This window comes from Phocoena sinus, chromosome 6, assembly GCF_008692025.1.
Source record: "Phocoena sinus isolate mPhoSin1 chromosome 6, mPhoSin1.pri, whole genome shotgun sequence".
Lineage (NCBI taxonomy): Eukaryota > Metazoa > Chordata > Mammalia > Artiodactyla > Phocoenidae > Phocoena > Phocoena sinus.
Window position 1 is genome coordinate 57,352,855 of NC_045768.1, and position 18,884 is coordinate 57,371,738.

Genomic DNA, 18,884 nt, shown 5'->3' on the forward strand with positions numbered 1-18,884 from the left:
ACTTCTCTGCTTAACATCCTCCAGAACAGTTACCTTAGAAAGCAGTGTCATCCCGTTGGTGGGAAACACATGTTAGAACATGATGTACAGGAGGGGGAAGAAGCTCAAGATTACTTCTATCTCATTTCAAGTAAAAGCCAAACCCCTTTTCTCCCCTCTCACCCCACGCCCCATGTCCTCTCTTACCATTCTCTCCCTTGCTTACCACACTCACTTCTTGCTGTTCTTTGAAGAGCCCAAGAGGCTTCTTACTGTTGCTCAGCCTCAGATGTTCTTCCAGGTATCTCACGGTTTATTTCCTCCTTCAGGCCTCTGAAAGGCTTCCCTTGCCCACCCCGTGTGAAGCAGCTACCCCTCCTCTTGCACTCTGTGCCCCTACCCTGGCTTACTTCTTCATAGCACTTATTATTTATTTCACTTCACTGTTTCACTCCACTACTGTTAGGGTTTTGTTTCATTCCTTTCTGAATGTCCACCCACCAGTCAGGCACTCAGTACTTAGTTGTTGAATGACCAGCTGAATTTCCGAATTTTCTTTAGTGGCTTCTCAAGCTCTTTGCTTAGAGGAAGAGGCAGGACACCCTTGTTCTTCAGCCGTGGGAAAGTAAGGCTGCCTTCCGTGTACCAGATGTTTCTAAGAGGTGCTCTGGGGACTTCTTCCCCTTTCTCACTGCTCAGATTTTTACATTCTATTACTCTGGTAATATTACTGGTCAAATGAATCTGTTTTCTAAGTAACTTTTCCATGTTTGGGGCCAATGCTTTCCTTTTTCCTGCATTTGGTATCATTTAATGTAAATACTTCAATGACATTTTGGCATTTATTCCTTCATTCAGTTAGCAAATAGTTATTGCAGCAGATATTATGAGCCAGGCTGGGTACCAGATGGGATACCAGGGCTTAAAGAGATGGAGGTCCTGCCTTTCCCTTGAGTAGCTTGGACTTCAGTGTTTGGTTGTAGGTGCCATTGGGACAGGCAGCTGATGTAATAGAAATGCAGAGAGGGAGGTCGAGAAACACAGGGTGGCTCACCTAGGCCTGCCTCAGAGGGTTGGGAATCTCCACAGTGGACAGTAGTTTGAAAGGTGAGGAAACAGGCAAAGGCTGCTCCAACAGGAGAGAATAATTTGGGCAAAGGCGTAGAGAGCTGTACTTGTTTAGAGAAGCAAAAAAAAATCAGTGAGTATTATTGGAGCATACACTGTAATGCAGGCTGTGGTGGTGGACGAGGCCATGATAGTTCTTGCAAGGGCCTGATCTGGACGCTTCTAGAGGGTTATGTGTATCCTGTGTAGAGGTGGACTTTTATCCTGCAGCCCATGGATTTAGGCATGTACACCTGAAGGGAAGTGGCTGGTGAGGTGCAACTATTTTTTAAAAATAAATTTATTTATTATTTATTTTTTGGCTGTGTTGGGTCTTCATTTCTGTGTGAGGGCTCTCTCTAGTTGCGGCAAGCGGGGGCCACTCTTCATTGCGGTGTGCGGGCCTCTCACTGTCACAGCCTCTCTTGTTGTGGAGCACAGGCTCCAGACGCGCAGGCTGAGTAGTTGTGGCGCATGGGCCTAGTTGCTCTGCGGCATGTGGGATCTTCCCAGACCAGGGCTCGAACCTGTGTCCCCTGCATTGGCAGGCGGACTCTCAACCACTGCGCCACCAGGTAAGCCCTAGGTGCAACGTTTGTAATTTGCATGCCCCCTTTCTGAGACAGGGAGAATACAGAATATTTTCTGTTGTGTATTAATATATCTCCACACAGAGTATTTTCAAATTTATAAATTCCTGAAGGGTGGCAGGGTTTAATTTTGATGTACCTCATTTTCCTTGAATGCACTTTGTTTTTTCGTTTTTGGCCGTGCTGCATGGCTTGTGAGATCTTAGTTCCCCAACCAGGGATCAAACCTGGGGCCCCAGAGTGAAAGCACCTAATCCTAACCACTTGACCACCAGGGAATTCCCTCCCCACATGCACTTTGTGAGATAGACGCTCATTTAAACCTTCAGTAAATGACGATCACATCATCTGTAGTCCTGATCTGTTTTAACTTCTTATTATCCCCTTGCATGTTTTCCCCTTTATCTACCCCATCCCTTCCCAACTTCTCTTTTTGTCAAGCAGATTAAATTTATTATAAAAAGATGAGAAAAGGAAAGCTTTGTTCTGAGAGGGTTTGCTGTCTGAGCTGTCGGATGCCAGGCAGTGTTGCTGCATCTGGAAGTGGGGTGGGGCCGGACTCCTTCCTGAGGCATGCATGCCTGCCCATGCTCCTTATCACCTTGGCATTCCCTGTGCCTGGCACACAGTAGGTGTTCAGTAGATGTTTGTGGAAGGAATCATGCTGTTCATAGACAGCAGGATTAAGTTTGTGTTTTCGCAACACTACTGCTGCCTACTTTTCTCCTTTGATCTGTATAATCTTTTCTTTCTAAGCTCCAGACAAACTAACCTCCCCTCTCCATCCCTGCAAACTTCCAAATATTTTCACCACGTAAAGTGTTCTTTCTCTCATCTGGCAAACTTCTGCATCTTCTCATAAGGCTTAACTCTGCCTCTTTCTAGGGAAGTCATTTCTGAGTAACTCAGGTGGAGTCAGGAACTCCTTCCTGTATATAGTTTTGTACAGAAGTTTGTTCGGCCTCTAAACAGTGAGCTTGGAAGACAACCTTACCCCTTTCTGTGTCTCCAGTACTTTAGCCTGGTGTCCGGTGGTTTTGCGGACAGGATAGTTTGTAAGTTGTTATAGGAAAGCATGTCATGACGAGTAGAAGTGCACCTGACTAAGCCCTGTGCTGGGGATGTGGAATATTGTCCATTAACCTCTCAGCCGGCACCAGGCCTTTACATAGGTGCATGGATGAGAGTCTGTTTCAGAGCTGGTGCATAGGAACAACACCTTCTGTAAACTTGCAAAGTTAGAAAATTTATTCTTTTTTAAAATAATTAATTAATTAATTAATTTTTGGCTGCACTGGGTCTTCGTTGCTGCTGTGCGCTGGCGTTCTCTAGTTGCGGCGAGCGGGGGCTGCTCTTTGTTGCAGGGAATGGGCTACTCATTGCGGTAGCTTCTCTTGTTGCGGAGCACGGGCTCTAGGCGTGCAGGCTTCAGTAGTTGTGGCACGCAGGCTCAGTAGTTGTGGCTCACGGGCTGAGTTGCTCCACAGCATGTGGGATCTTCCCGGACCAGGGATCGAAGCCCTGTCCCCTGCATTGGCAGGCGGATTCTTAACCACTGCGCCACCAGGGAAGTCCCTAGAAAATTCATTCTTTCTAGGAAGGACTCTGAGGAGGAGAGCAATATAATTAGGTCAGTGATTTAATGCCAGGAATAGAAGCTTGGGAGGAGGAGTAACTAGAGGCAGTTTTTCTTTTCAGGAGTCTGGGGAGAGATGAGGGGGTCTCCCTAACAGGGTGGTAGAAGGGAATGGTTAAGTAACTAGAAGAGTTTTTGCTGGAGGAGCTTACCTGCTTTTTGGGAGAAATGACCACTGACCTCACCACCCAATAACTCAGCACTGATGCCCGCATCATCTTCTCTGCAGAGACTGCCCCAGCCATCATGGAGGTGGCCAAGGTGGAGAGTCCACTCAACCCCAGCTGTAAGATCATGACCTTCAGACCCTGCATGGAGGAATTCCGGGAGTTCAACAAATACCTCGCATACATGGAGTCTAAAGGAGCCCATCGAGCGGGTCTTGCAAAGGTGATTATCCTCAGATCCTTTAAGCCAGAAAATGATCACTTGGCCTTTCGGTTATGCTTAGTCTTCTTGGTGTGGAAACTTGTTTCTTCCAAAGGAAGACATTTGCAAAATCTTTCTTCTTGTTAATCCATTAATGCAGTTAATGCAATGGGAAGCATTGATAGGGTTAAAGTAGAGGAAAGGAGGATATGGTGGCTGCTTGTTTGTTTACTTGTTATTTTTGTGACATTTGATAAGATCACACTGGCTTCTACATCAAGAATGAATTTGAGGGGGAGGCAGAGCAGAAGCAGGGAGTCTTGTCACGGGTAGTTGTGATGTGCTCAGGGACATAAGGGTGGTCCCTAAGGCGCTGAGGACTGCATTGCAGGGTTGCCCCCATAAGCCCAGAGTTAGAGCTTTGAAAGAGAGATTGTCTAGATTTGAATTTAACCTGAGATAGGTGTATCTTTCTATAATGGAAATCTAGTTCAATTTAAAATTTTCCTCAAGAATAGATTTTATTGTTACTTGCTTTGTTTTGTTATTGTTCTAAATGTTAAGTTTATAATCTGGGTTTCTGTAGACTTGTTGGCATCACCACATAAATTCCTGAGCCCCAGCAGAGCCTTCTCTACTGTGGCTCGTCACGGGTTCTCCTTGGAACCCCATCTCCGTGGAAGGTCCAGTAGCACTGAAAGCAGACAGTAGCCTCAGAGAGAACTTGCAGAACTGCAGGGGTTGGTGTTCAAGTCCTCCTCCTGCATCTGGATGCAGCTGCTTGTAACCTTGGACTATTCTGACATCTCTGCCTTGAAGTCTGTTATTTGATATGTATGGTTCAGGTCACTCCTAGAAAAGGTTTAAAATTTGGGGATATTAAGTTGAGTGAAAGTTGATTAGGGGTGGGTGAGAGAAAAGGAAGATAAAGGTTTATAGTGATTTCTCAGATGAACTATCCTTACTTAATCTTTTCATTAGGTTTGCTCTTAAGGTTCTCATTTTTGGAACCTTAACATTTCTGGGTTGTCTTTGAGGAGGAAAAAAAGTCATGCTTAAGTTGAAGAGAATGATATTTCAGAATCACTTGACACACAGAATTTTGATCATAAACTTAAAATGAACCAGTTAGCAAGGTTTTGAGCTTTATTGGGCAGAGGGGTGTTAGGGTGACTGTCTGTCCTCTTCTCTGGGCTCTGAATGCAGCCCTTTGTCCTGTTGTTCTCCCTCTTTTGTTGCCTGAAAACATATATCTTACTGTGTTCCACTGGGATTAGTGAATGTTCTGTGGTTGGGGGCACGTTTAGTAACCTTAGAAGAGGAAGCAGGCACTACCCTCACAAGGGAGCTGCAGGCACACAGAGGACACCTGTGCTGCCTTGGGTGTTCTCTGACAGAATGACGTTAATGAGAACGACAGTTAGGTTTCTGAATGTTGAACCAGACACACCTGAGTCCAGACTTTTTTTTTAAGTGAGACTCATTGACAAAGCTGGAGTTACTCATTTATTCAATCTTGTGGTAATTTCCTTTTACTTATACTAGGAATACAGTAAACTGTTTTATTCCCAGTCATTTTTGTCATCTTTTACATCAAGTCACATGGACTCAGTTTCACCTGATTTCCTTCTTTTTCTGGAAGTTACAGCAATAGCCAATGTATAAAACTACACCAAATCAAATCAAATTGTAAAGATCAAAACTGCATTAATGTTGCTAGTTTACTTTGAGGGCTAGCCCTGGGGAACAGAACCACCTATGAAATTCTTTGTTGATGCGCCATTTAATGAATTGGTCTTAATTCATGATTTGAAGAAAGTGGTTGAGAAATTCCAACAGTAGTGACTTTGGCCTCAGATTACAGTCTGTCTTGCTTGATAACATTTTTTAAAAAATCAATCAATTAATTAATTTTTGGCTGCGTTGGGTCTTCGTTGCTGTGCGCGGGCTTTCTCTGGTTGCCGTGAGCGGGGGCTGCTTTTCATTGTGGTGCGCAGGCGTCTCACTGCGGTGGCTTCTCTTGTTGCGGGACATGAGCTCTAGGCACGCGGGCTCAGTAGTTGTGGCTCGCGGGCTGTAGAGCGCAGGCTCAGTAGCTGTGGCGCACGGGCTTAGTTGCTCCGCGGCATGTGGGATCTTCTCAGACTCTAGGGATCGAACCCGTGTCCCCTGCATTGGCAGGCGGATTCTTAACCACTGCGCCACCAGGGTAGTCTGGTTGATGACATTTTTTAGATTTATACTTTAGATTTAACTTTTTTTTTCCAGAGTGAGAGGTTTGACACCCTGACTTTTTGTCTAAAAAGTTGGTGGTCCAGGTGCGAAAGTGAAAAGTGACAGTGTCCTTAAATGTAAAACTTGTACTGTTTTTGTGGAGAAAGGTTATGACGAAGCATTATTATACGAGCAATGGCTAAATTCTTCGGCAGCAGTGTTCTGGACATAGCCTGTTCTGGGCCTGAGGTTATGGATAATACAGAGCTTCACAAGTAGCCTAGCGGGTGCAGATATCTATCTGTGCCCAAAGGTGAAGAAAGAGTGTGAGAAGCACCGTCCTTCCTCCTCCTGCTCCTTTCTCAGTTGGTAGATGATAGTAATAGCAACGTAGTTCAGGATAAGTAGTGCAAATACAGATTGTAGCTGGATAATTTTTACTGGTATAGGGCCCAGGCTGGGGTCGGGGAAATGGTAATATGCAATGTGTATATATATATAAAGTCCTAAGTATGTTGTGCTTATGATTCCTACGTAAGAAAATCTGATGTGTTAAGATTTAAAATTGTAGTTAAAAAATAAGATTTTTGTTATACATCTGAGCTTACAGATTTTTAAAGTTCTGTCTGAACATTTTAATTGAAGTAAATGAACACATGCACAAAATATTCTCAAAGGTAATATTTAGAGTTTTGTAAATGTATTCCTTCTTTAACTTGAGAGAAGAAAATTTGGTTCAGAATTTTTTGGGGGTGAAAAACTGCCTTGTTTTTCACAACACAGGAAAATATTTAACTCTAAACATAATATTGATTTTGATTGTAGATATATTTCTAAATAGGAGCCTGAATAAATCTGTGTTTTATATTTTGGAATACTCACATTTATTTCTGATGAAGAAAAAGTTAGTATTTATAACACTCTTAAATACTGCCCTCTCCCCTTTCAATATGTGATCAAGACAATGTAGTATGTTTATCCATATCCATTTGGTGCGATTGTCCATATGCTTTTAAAATACTGAGTATGTATTTTTAGCTCATTTTAAGCTAACATACCTTGGAGAAAATAAAATGTATAATATTGCCATATTGCTGATGAAAATTAAATTAATTTTAGACTTGACTGCTCCCCCCACCTCTTTTTTGAATTAATAGAGTCGTTTATCAGGTGTATAACGTTGGCCAAGTCACTCCTTCCCCGACTCCAGGTTTTCTCATCTGATGAAGCTTGACTTAAAGCTTTCACAAAAGTTAGTTGCAGGTGCAGTGTAGATAAAATGTGAAAGACAAAACCTGAAAACTCTTAGAAAACAAAATAGAATGTATTCATGCCCTAGAGTAGGAAAAAATATATATATATATATTTTTTTTTTTTAAACATCTTTATTGGGGTATAATTGCTTTACAATGGTGTGTTAGTTTCTGCTTTACAACAAAGTGAATCAGCTATACATATACATATGTTCCCATATGTCTTCCCTCTTGCGTCTCCCTCCCTCCCACTCTCCCCATCCCACCCTTCCAGGCTGTCACAAAGCACCGAGCTAATATCCCTGTGCCTTGCGGCTGCTTCCCCCCAGCTATCTACCTTACTACGTTTGTTAGTGTGTATATGTCCATGACTCTCTCTCGCCCTGTCAAAACTCACCCTTCCCCCTCCCCATATCCTTAAGTCCGTTCTCCAGTAGGTCTGCGTCTTTATTCCTATCTTACCCCTAGGTTCTTCATGACATGAAAAAATATATTTTTAAAACAGAAGATCAAGGCAAAAAATGAAGAAATTGGATTATATTAAAGTTAAGAGCTTATATTTATCAAAATATAGTTTAGAAGGTTGAAGGGAAAGTTACAGGGTAAGAGAAGATATTTGATATATGTACCCACACATACATATAGATATTTGCAAATACACACACACACACACATTCTTCTAAGAATAACCAGACTATATACAGAATCTCTATACATTAATAAGAAAAGGACTGACAGTGTCATAGTAAAATGAGCAAGAGGATTGAATAAGCACTTTACAAAAGAGGATATCTGTAGGGTCAGTGAATATATGAAGAGATTTCTTTAGTTATCAGAAAATGCAAATAAAATCCACACTTGAGTACCATTACACACCTTCCAGAAAGACTAAAATTTAAACGATCAACAATGCAAAGTGATGATGAAGATGTGGAGCAACAGGAACTTTCACACGTTGCTGGCGGGAGTATGAAATCGTACAACCACTTTGGCAAAAGTTTGGTAATAACGATTAAATTTGATCTGTACATATCCTGTGTCCCAGTAGTTTCACTGTGAGGAGGGTCTGTGCGTGTGTGTATTTGAGAACCGTGTGCCCACATGCAGCAGAAGATGCATACAGCAATATTAATAGTGCTGTTTGCAGTTGCCAATAATTAGAAAAAAAACAAGTGACCACCAAGTAGTCACCCCTACAAATAAATATTTATACGAAGGCGTACTAAGTAGGAATGAAAGTCAATGAACTTCAGTTACCTAGGTCATCATATTTGAATCTCACAAAAAAATTGAGTAAAATATAAAAGATAAAGAATGTATGTATAGGGGGCTTCCCTGGTGGCGTAGTGGTTGAGAGTCCGCCGGCCGATGCAGGGGACACGGGTTTGTGCCCCGGTCCGGGAAGATCCCACATGCCGCAGAGCGGCTGGGCCTGTGAGCCATGGCTGCTGAGCCTGCGCGTCTGGAGCCTGTGCTCCGCAATGGGAGAGGCCACAGCAGTGAGAGGCCTGCGTACTGCAAAAAAAAAAAAAAAAAAGAAAGAATGTATGTATATATGGATGCTTATGTTTCTGTACATTAAAAAAACTGTTGTTAGGGTTTACACACAGACATGAAACTATAAAGCCCAGCAAGGAGATTAATAGCGTAAGTGCCATGATGGTGACCATGTTTTGAGTAAGAGGGGGATGTATTTGGAAAAGGGTACCAGGATCTCTGGGGTGCCAGAAGTATCTTACTTCTCACACCTGAGCAGTGGGTACTCTGGTGTTTGCTTTATAATAACTCACAAAGCTACATATTTGTGATTATACATTTTTTGTATGTGTGCTATCTATATTTTGCAGTTAAAATTTTAAAAGAAGTTTGTCTTTAAAAATTAGGATAACTTCTAAAGGTGGATAAATTCTAGGTATAAACCATGACCCAATTCATAACTTTGTTCCTTCTAATTTTTGATCATACGATTATGTATTTTTGGTTTTACTGTTGATGATCTTTCCACTGTTAGTAATTAAGTGTTGAAATACTACGGGAAAGCAGTGGTGTGCTGAGCTACTTTATACAGGCACATGAGAATTGAGAGTGCACATCTTTTCCAACCCCATGTTCAGTGACATCCCATTGGTAAGCTCAAATTGGCCATGATGGGAGTAGTTACAACCATGGAAATAGGCAAACCCCACAAATCAGGGTTCCCCCACCTCCCCGGAAAGTTGGTGGTTAAACATTTACTTGCACACCACTCTGATTTGCCATATTGTGTGAGAGGTGTTTAAAGAAAAGATATCAACTAAACCAATACTTATTTTTCTCATGGTACTATAAACACCACTTGAACTCTAGCAAGTTATTTTACTTTTGTGTGTCTCTCAACTGTACCTTTAAAACAGAGAGGTTAACAGTAGCCACTAAAAAATAAGTTAATACAAGTACAGTATTTTGTATAGTAAGTACTCAGTAAATTTTGCTGTTTTAAAAAAGTCATGTCAGTAAGGTGAATATTTGGGAGAATGCAAGCATTTCCTTTAATGTGAATCTTCACAGTTCTTTTACATATTTGTCATATAAATGCTGAGAAATTCTTCACTTGTATTCTGTTGGAATAGGAAAGCTAAGTAACTACCTGGAATGTTTTCCAAATAATACTTTATCATTTTACTTTTAGGTTATTCCTCCTAAGGAGTGGAAGCCAAGGCAGTGCTATGATGACATTGACAATTTGCTTATTCCAGCACCAATTCAGCAGATGGTCACAGGGCAGTCAGGACTGTTCACTCAATACAACATCCAGAAAAAAGCCATGACAGTGAAGGAGTTCAGGCAGCTGGCCAACAGTGGCAAGTGAGTAGATTCAGTTTACTATTTTTATTTCTTGCGAAGATATAGGTGAACATGGTAAGTAGATGGGAGCTTGTGGTGAAAAGCAGGAGTCTTCTGCACAATCTCTTTCAGTCCTCATTTAACGGTTACTGTTTTCTGTTTTTCAGGTGGTTGCCTGCCTACTTACTTTAGTTTACTGCTAGGGAAATTGTTCCTCGTTTTATTATCTCATTCATAATACTTGTAAATGGTTTTTTTCCTATCTTTTAGTTGCCATGAGTTTTTGTCTACACTTGATTCATCTTTGTTAGGCAAATTTTCTTCTGTGTGTGACAATCTTTAAGTCTTTTTTTTTTTTTTAAAAGCATTCCTCTTTTGTAGAAAAATTAATTATTTTTGGCTGCATTGGGTCTTTGTTGCTGCGCGTGGGCTTTCCCTAGTTGGCATTGAGTGGAGGACTACTCTTCGTTGTGGTGCGCGGGCTTCTTATTGCAGTGGCTTCTCTTGTTGCAGAGCATGGGCTCCAACAACTTTCCGGGGGGGTGGGGGAACCCTGATTTGTGGTTTTTGCCTATTTCCATGGTGTAACTACTCCCGCACAGGCGCGCGGGCTTCAGTAGTTGTGGCACGTGGGCTCAGTAGTTGTGGCTCGCAGGCTCAGTAGTTGTGGCTCGCGGGCTCTAGAGTGCAGGCTCAGTGGTTGTGGCGCACGGGCTTAGTTGCTCCATGGCGTGTGGGATCTTCCTGGAGCGCAGGGCTCGAACCCGTGTCCTCCACATTGGCAGGCGGATTCTTAACCACTGCGCCACCAGGGAAGTCCTGACAATGTTTAAGTCTTAAATGATAAGTTATATATATTAGAAGATGAGTAATTTAAAAAGAAAATCCTTGAATGACTTGAAGGGCCACCAGTATTGTGTTAGTCACCTGCTGCTATCTAACGAATCACCCCAAACCTTAGTATCTTAAATCAATAAACATTTAACATCTCAGTTTCTTAAGGTCAGGAATCTGGGAGTGGCTCAGCCAGGTGGCTGTGGCTCAGGACCTCTCCTGAGGTTGCATTCATGTTGGCTGGGGCTGCTGTCACCTGAAGGCTTGACTGTGACTAGAAGATTTTCTCCCAAGATTGCTCCCCTTACGTGGCAGTTGGCTGGAGTCCTGAGTCCTTTGCCACATGAATTGCTCCTCGTGTTGTGGCAGCTGGCTTCTTCCAAAGCAAGTGATCCAGGAGTTACCAAGATGAAGACACAATGTCTTTTCATGACCTGTTTCTTGACTGTCATTTCTGCCATATTCTATTTGTTATAAGCCAAATGCAGCCCATACTTAAGGGGAGGAGAATTAAGCTGTACGTCTTGAAGGGAGGTGTATCAAAGAATTTGTGGATATATTTTAGAAACTATCACAGTTATGATTGTTATTAAATTGCCCCCCCCCACTGTTATTTTTTTAAAGTTTCTGATATGGTGGTTAAGGCCTTAGATCAAAATATTAATCTGGAAAAAAAATACCCCCCCAAAACCAACCAACCAATCATCCAACCAAAAAACATCAGTGTCTAAATTCTCTGGATGGGTATTCATGAGATTAAGTCCTTTGGATAAATTTAGTTGATATTTTTAAAAAAATTTTATATTTGACATAGTAAGCACTTGATGGTACTTGAAGAATCTTTTTTCTGTGTGAAGTTCCTATTATGGAGCATTCTGGCTAATCCAAAGCAGTTAGACATTTTATAATTAATTCAAGTCCCTCTTGAATTTTTTTTTTAACATCTTTATTGGAGTATAATTGCTTTACAATGGTGTGTTAGTTTCTGCTTTATAACAATTGAGTTGTTTTTCATAGGCATTAGTAAAGCCTCGTCGTTTCAGATTTCATTGATTGAGAATGTGAAACTTTTATTTGGACTAGACTTGTTTGCTTTTATACTCTTTAAGAACTCTTTAATAAGTTCAATGCTAAAACAAGATTGCAGAAGCAATTTTATCCAACTTTTTCTTTTCCTAACCCAGTGTTAGAAAGATATTTCCTTTTCTTTAACTTAATTCATTAATTAATTAATTTTTGGCTGCGTTGGGTCTTCGTTGTTGCACACGGGCTTTCTCTAGTTGTGGCAAGAAGGGGCTACTCTATGTTGTGGTGTGGGCTTCTCATTGCGGTGGCTTCTTTGTTGTGGAGCATGGGCTCTAGGTGTGCGGGCTTCAGTACTTGTGGCATGTGGGCTCAGTAGTTGTGACTCGTGAGTTCTAGAGAGTAGACTTAGTAGTTGTGGCACATGGGCTTAGTTGTCCATGGCATGTGGGATCTTCCTGGACCAGGACTCAAACCCGTGTCCCTGGCATTGGCAGGTGGATTCTTAACCACTGAGCCACCAGGGAAGTCCCTATCCAACTTTTTATAAGTACAAACTGTTTACCATATTCTGTTCTCCATTTTCTAGTGCCTATTTCCAGAGTCATTCTTAAAGTATTAAATAGCTTACAAAACCCCCCTCCAGGCCACGTGGGTCCCTGGGGGCATAGGAGGGAGGCCGGGGAGATCAGGAGAGGCAGGTGGGAGGGGCCTTCCCGGAGAAGCTGGAGAGGAAAGGAGGGCAATTGCCCCGCCCACTCAGCCATGGGGAGCCTGCTGAACTCCCAGGCTGTTCCCCTGCTCTCCAAGGTGCCCCCCCTCCAACCCTACCAGCCGCATTGGCCCTGGGGGCATAGGAGGGAGGCCAGGGAGATCAGGAGAGGCAGGTGGGAAGGGCCCTCCCAGATCCCAGACCGGAGGTGCAGGAGAGGAGAGGAGGGCATTTGTCCCACCCACTCGAGCCCAGGAAGCCTGCTGGGCTCCCAGGTGAGGTCCCCTGCCCTCTGAGACCAGGGTGGGGGTCACCGCCCGGGCCCCTTCTGTTCCTTGAGCCTAAGCCCCACTGCCCACAGCCCCCAGGGCCTTTTCCAGCCTTGTGGGTCCTGAACATTAGCCCCACCCACTGCCCAGATCTCACCCTTGCTTAGGCCCCGCTCTCCACAGCCAAGGCCTTCCCCCGCCTCCTTTATTTTTTCCTTTCCTTCCTCCTCTTTTTTACTGTTGTGGTGCTGATGTACCTTCTGGTTGTTGACTCATCTATACTCTTATTTTTACATTCTTTCTAACATATCTATTAGTTTCCTAGTCTAATTTTATTTTTTACTTTGTTATTTTTCTCTCTCTTTTTTTTTTTTTTGTGCCAGCCCATGCAGCTTGCAGGATCTTGATTTGCAAGCCTGGGGTCGGGGGGAAGCTCCTGCGGTGGGAGCTCTGAGTCCGAACCACTGGACTAACAGAGAACCTCAGACAGCAGGGCATATTCATCGAAGTGAGGTCTCACAGAGTTCCTCATCTCAGCAACCAAGACCCAGCTCTACCCAATAACCTACAAACTCCAACGTTGGAAGGCTCAGGCCAAACAACCAGTAAAACAGGAACACAATCCCACTCATTAAAAAAAAAAAAAAAATGAGATGGCAAAAAAATATGTCACAGATGAAGGAGCAAGGTAAAAACCTGTAAGACCCAATAAATGAAGAGGAAATAGGCAATCTACCTGAAAAAGAATTCAGAGTAATGATAGTAAAGGTGATCCAGAATCTCAGAAATAGAATGGAAGCACGGATTGAGAAAATACAAGAAATGTTTAACAAAGATCTAGAAGAACTAAAGAACAAAGAAACAGGTGAACAACACAGTAACTGAAATGAAAAATACACTAGAAGGAATCAATAACAGAATAACAGAAGCAGAAGGACGGATAAGTGAGCTGGAAGACAAAATGGTGGAAATAACTGCTGAGGAGCAGAATAAAGAAAAAAGAATGAAAAGAATTGAAGACAATCTCAGAGACCTCTGGGACAACACTAAATGTACCAACATTCAGATTATAGGGGTCCCAGAAGAAGAAGAGAAAAAGAAAGGGTCTGAGAAAATATTTAAAGAGATTATAGTCAAAGACTTCCCTAACATGGGAAAAGAAATAGTCACCCAAGTCCAGGAAGCACAGAGAGTCCCATACAGGATAAACCCTAGGAAAAACACACCAAGACACATATTAATCAAACTAACAAAAATTAAATTCAAAGAAAAAATATTAAAAGCAACAAGGGAAAAACAAAAAATAACATACAAAGGAATCCCCATAAGGTTATCAGCTGATTTTTCAGTGGAAACTCTGCAGGCCAAAAGGGAGTGGCAGGATATACTTAAAGTGATGAAAGAGAAAAACCTGCAACCGAGATTACTCTACCCAGCAAGGATCTCCTTCAGATTCGATGGAGAAATCAAAAGCTTTTTTTTTTTTAAAAGATAATTATTTTATTTTTAAAATTATTTATTTATTTATTTTTGGCTGCCTTCCTTCTTCATTGCAGTGGTTCCTCTTGTTACGGAGCATGGACTCCAGTAGTTGTGGCACGTGGGCTCAGTAGTTGTGGCTTGCGGGCTCTAGAGCACAGGCTCTGTAGTTGTGGCACACTGGCTTAGTTGCTCTGTGGCATGTGGGATCTTCCTAGACCAGGGATCGAACCTGTGTCCCCTGCATTGGCAGGCAGATTCTTAACCACTGTGCCACCAGGGAGGTCCCTCAAAAGCTTTTCAGACAAACAAAAGCTAAGAGAATTCAGCACCACCAAACCAGCTTTACAACAAATGCTAAAGAAACTTCTCTAAGCAGGAAACACAAGAGAAGAAAAAGACCCGCAAAAACAAACCCAAAACAATTAAGAAAATGGTAATAGGAACATACATATTGATAATAACCTTGAATGTAAATGGATTAAATGCCCCAACCAAAAGACACAGACTGGCTGAATGGATACAAAAACAAGACCATATATATGCTGTTTACAAGAGACACACTTCAGACCTAGGGACATATACAGACTAAAAGTGAAGGGATGGAAAAAGATATTCCATGCAAATGTAAATGAAAAGAAAGCTGGAGTAGCAATACTCGTTTCAGATAAAATAGACGTTAAGATAAAGACTATTACAAGAGATAAGGAGGGACACTACATAATGATCAAAGGATCAATCCAAGAAGAAGATATAACAATTATAAATATTTATGCACCCAACATAGGAGCACCCCAATACATAAGACAAATTCTAACAACCATGAAAGGAGAAATCGACAGTAACACAATAATAGTAGGGGACTTTAACACCCCACGTACACCAATGGATAGATCATCCAACCAGAAAATAAACAAGGAAACACTAACTTTAAATGACACAATAGACCAGATAGATCTAATTGATGTTTATAGAACATTCCACCCAAAAGTGGCAGAATACACTTTCTTCTCCAGTGCACATGGAACATTCTCCAGGATGGATCACATCTTGGGTCACATATCAAGCCTCCGAAAATTGAAGAAAATTGAAGTTGTGCATCTTTTCTGACCACAATGCTATGAGACTGGAAATCAATTACAGGAAAAAAACTGTGAAAAACACAAGTACATGGAGGCTAAACAGTGCGCTACTAAATAACCAAGAGATCACTGAACAAATCAAAGAAGAAATAAAAAAATACATAGAAACAAATGACAATGAAAGCATGATGACCCAAAACCTATGGGATGCAGCACAAGCAGTTCTAAGAGGGAAGTTTATAGCAATTCAATCTCACCTCAAAAAACAACTCAAACAATCTAACCCTACCCTTAAAACAACTAGAGAAAGAAGAACAAAGAAAACCCAAAGTCAGTAGAAGGCAAGAAATCATAAATATCAGAGCAGAAATAAATGAAATAGAAATGAAGAAAACAATAGCAAAGATCAATAAAACTAAAAGCTGGTTCTTTGAGAAGATAAACAAAATTGATAAACCCTCAGTAAGTGGTGTAGGGAAAACTGGACAGCTACATGTAAAAGAATGAAATTAGAACACTACCTAACGCCATACACAAAAATAAACTCCAAATGGATTAAAGATGTAAATGTAAGACCAGACACTATAAAACTTTTAGAGGAAAACATAGGAAAAACACTCTTTGACATAAACCACAGCAAGATCTTTTTTGGCCCACCTCCTAGAGTAACAGAAATAAAACCAAAAATAAACAAATGGGACTTAATTAAACTTAAAAGCTTTTACACAGCAAAGGAAACCATAAACAAGACAAAAGGCAACCCTCAGAATGGGAGAAAATATTTGCAAATGAAACAACAAAGGATTAATCTCCAAAATATACAAACAGCTCATGCAGCTCAATATCAAAAAAACAAACAATCCAGTTAAAAAATGGCTGGAAGACCTAAATAGGCATTTCACCAAGGAAGACATACAGATGGCCGAGAGGCACATTAAAAAATGCTCAGCATCACTAATTATTAGAGAAATGCAAATCAAAATGACAATGAGGGGCTTCCCTGGTGGTGCAGTGGTTGAGAGTCCGCCTGCCGATGCAGGGGACACGGGTTCATGCCCCGGTCCAGGAAGATCCCACATGCTGCGGAGCGGCTGGGCCTGTGAGCCATGGCCTCTGAGCCTGCGCGTCCGGAGCCTATGCTCCGCAACAGGAGAGGCCACAACAGTGAGAGGCCCGCGTACCACAAAAAACCCCAAAAAACAAAAAGCTACAATGAGGTATCACCTCATGCCAGTCAGAATGGCCATTATCAAAAAAGCGAGCAACAGTAATTGCGGGAAAGGGTATGGTGAAAAGGGAACCCTCCTGCACTGCTGGTGGGAATGTAAATTGATATAACCACTATGGAAAACAGTATGGAGGTTCCTTAATAAACAAAAAATAGAACTACCATTTGACCCAGCAATCCCACTACTGGGCATATACCCTGAGAAAACCATAATTCAAAAAGAGACATGCACCACAATGTTCATTGCAGCACTATTTACAATAGCCAGGATATGGAACCAACCTAAATGTCCATTGACAGATGAATGGATAAAGAAGATGTGGCACATATATACAATGGAATATTACTCAGCCATAAAAAGAAACGAAATTGAGTTATTTGTAGTGAGGTGGATGGACCTAGAGCTTTTCATACAGAGTGAAGTAAGTCAGGAAGAGAAAAACAAATACCGTATGCTAACGCATATTATGGAATCTTAAAAAAAGAAGGTACTGATGAACCTAGTTGCAGGGCAGGAATAAAGAGGTAGACATAGAGAATGGCCTTGATGACCTGGAGTGGGAGGGTGAAGCTGGGGCGAAGTGAGAGTTGCATCGACATATATACACTATGGAATGAAAAATAGTTGGCTGGTGGGAAGCAGCTGCATAGCACAGGGAGATCAGCTTGGTGCTTTGCGATGACCTAGAGGGCTCGGATAGGGAGGATGGGAGAGAGGCTCAAAAGGGAGGGGATTTGGGGACATGTGTATGCACATGGCTGATTCGCTTTGTTGTGCAACAGAAACTAACATGGTATTGTGAAGCAGTTATACTCCAATAAAAATCCATTTAAAAAAAGTATTAAATAGCTTAGTTCATTTAGTAGAACCTCTACTTGATTACTTTGATATTTCAAGAGACTGTTTGTACTTGGAAATAATCAGATAATACTTACTAGAAAATGTTGGTTAATATCCTTAAAAATCATCATAATTATTATGAGAAAGTTCTGTGGGGTTTCAAAGGAAGGTAAACCTTCTGTGGTAGTTAATTGGAATGGTGTAATTTCATTTCATAGGTGCTACTGAGATGGATTTTGAAGGAAGGCCAGAAACGTTATAAAACTAATGCATGCTTATTTAAAAATTCAAACATTACAGAAATGCGTAATTTCAACTCCCAGAGACAATCATTGTTAATAATACGTGGTGATTCAAAATATTGATGAGTACAGAGTCTCAAAGTCCTGTGTTCTCTTGTCACGGAGAAACTTTGATTATCATCTCTAGCCCATTTGATTATCGTAGCATGGTGTCAGTTTTCTATTTAGAGGGAATTTATCTTAAATTCATATCTCTGTTTTTTATTCTGGTGGCTTAGTTGTAGATTGACTCTTCCTGAAGGTAGCTGTTCAGGTGACAGTCTCTGTTTTGTGTTCCACTGTGTACCCAGTGCTTGGTACAGTATCTGGGACATGGTAGGTGCTGTTTCAATATATGTTGATTGAAAAAATAAATAGTGTCATGAAGCTAAAATATACTTGAAGTAGTATAAATTATTAAACAGATTTTAAAGATTTACTTATTAACAGAATATACATTTCTTGATATTCTGAAGTTCAAAGATAATTTAAAAAATAGTGGACTCTAGGGACTTCCCTGGTGGTCCAGTGGTTAAGAATCCATGCTTCCAATTCAGGGGGCTCAGGTTCCATCCCTGGTCGGGGAACTAAGATCCCACATGCCACGTGGAGCAGTCAAAAAAAAAAAAAAAATAGTGGACTCTTTTTTTTCGTTAGAAAATATAACTATCATGAGAAATTGTCTGAAAGATTATTTCCAGATTAAATGTTATTTCTTTCAAAGTTGATGTATCTTTTGAGTTGCATTAATTTCACTATAATTGTTGTAACGTTGTTACCTTTTTGTTTTTTTGTACGCGGGCCTCTCACTGTTGTGGCCTCTTCTGTTGCGGAGCACAGGCTCTGGACGCGCAGGCTCAGAGGCCATGGCTCACGGGCCCAGCCGCTCCGCGGCATGTGGGATCTTCCCAGACCGGGGCACGAACCCGTGTCCCCTGCATCAGCAGGCGGACCCTCAACCACTGCACCACCAGGGAAGCCCCTGTTGTTACCTTTGAAATTTATATTTTTATATTTTCTCTGTGAATTTCATATGATAATTTATTTCAAATGCCAGTGAAATGTGTTTTAAGCCTCAAGCCAAGGCTCTACTTGTCCACTCACAGCTACACTAGGATCACATGGTCTTCATAACAGTTATGGAATGGTCCTAAGATGGGACTA

The 18,884-nt window shown here is 41.5% G+C and overlaps 1 protein-coding gene across 5 annotated transcripts in view; it reads left to right on the plus strand.

The window, feature by feature from the left end:
• Positions 1-18,884, plus strand: part of KDM4C (lysine demethylase 4C) — a 428,305-nt gene that overhangs the window by 35,821 nt on the left and 373,600 nt on the right. For all 5 annotated transcript variants that reach the window (XR_004350381.1, XR_004350380.1, XR_004350379.1 and 2 more), the window contains exons 2-3: positions 3,542-3,702; positions 9,817-9,992. Coding sequence is in view for 2 of the 5 variants with exons in the window: in XM_032634921.1 (XP_032490812.1) it covers positions 3,559-3,702; positions 9,817-9,992 (320 nt within the window). In the remaining 3 variants the exon portion in view is untranslated. The remainder of the gene's footprint in view (positions 1-3,541; positions 3,703-9,816; positions 9,993-18,884) is intronic.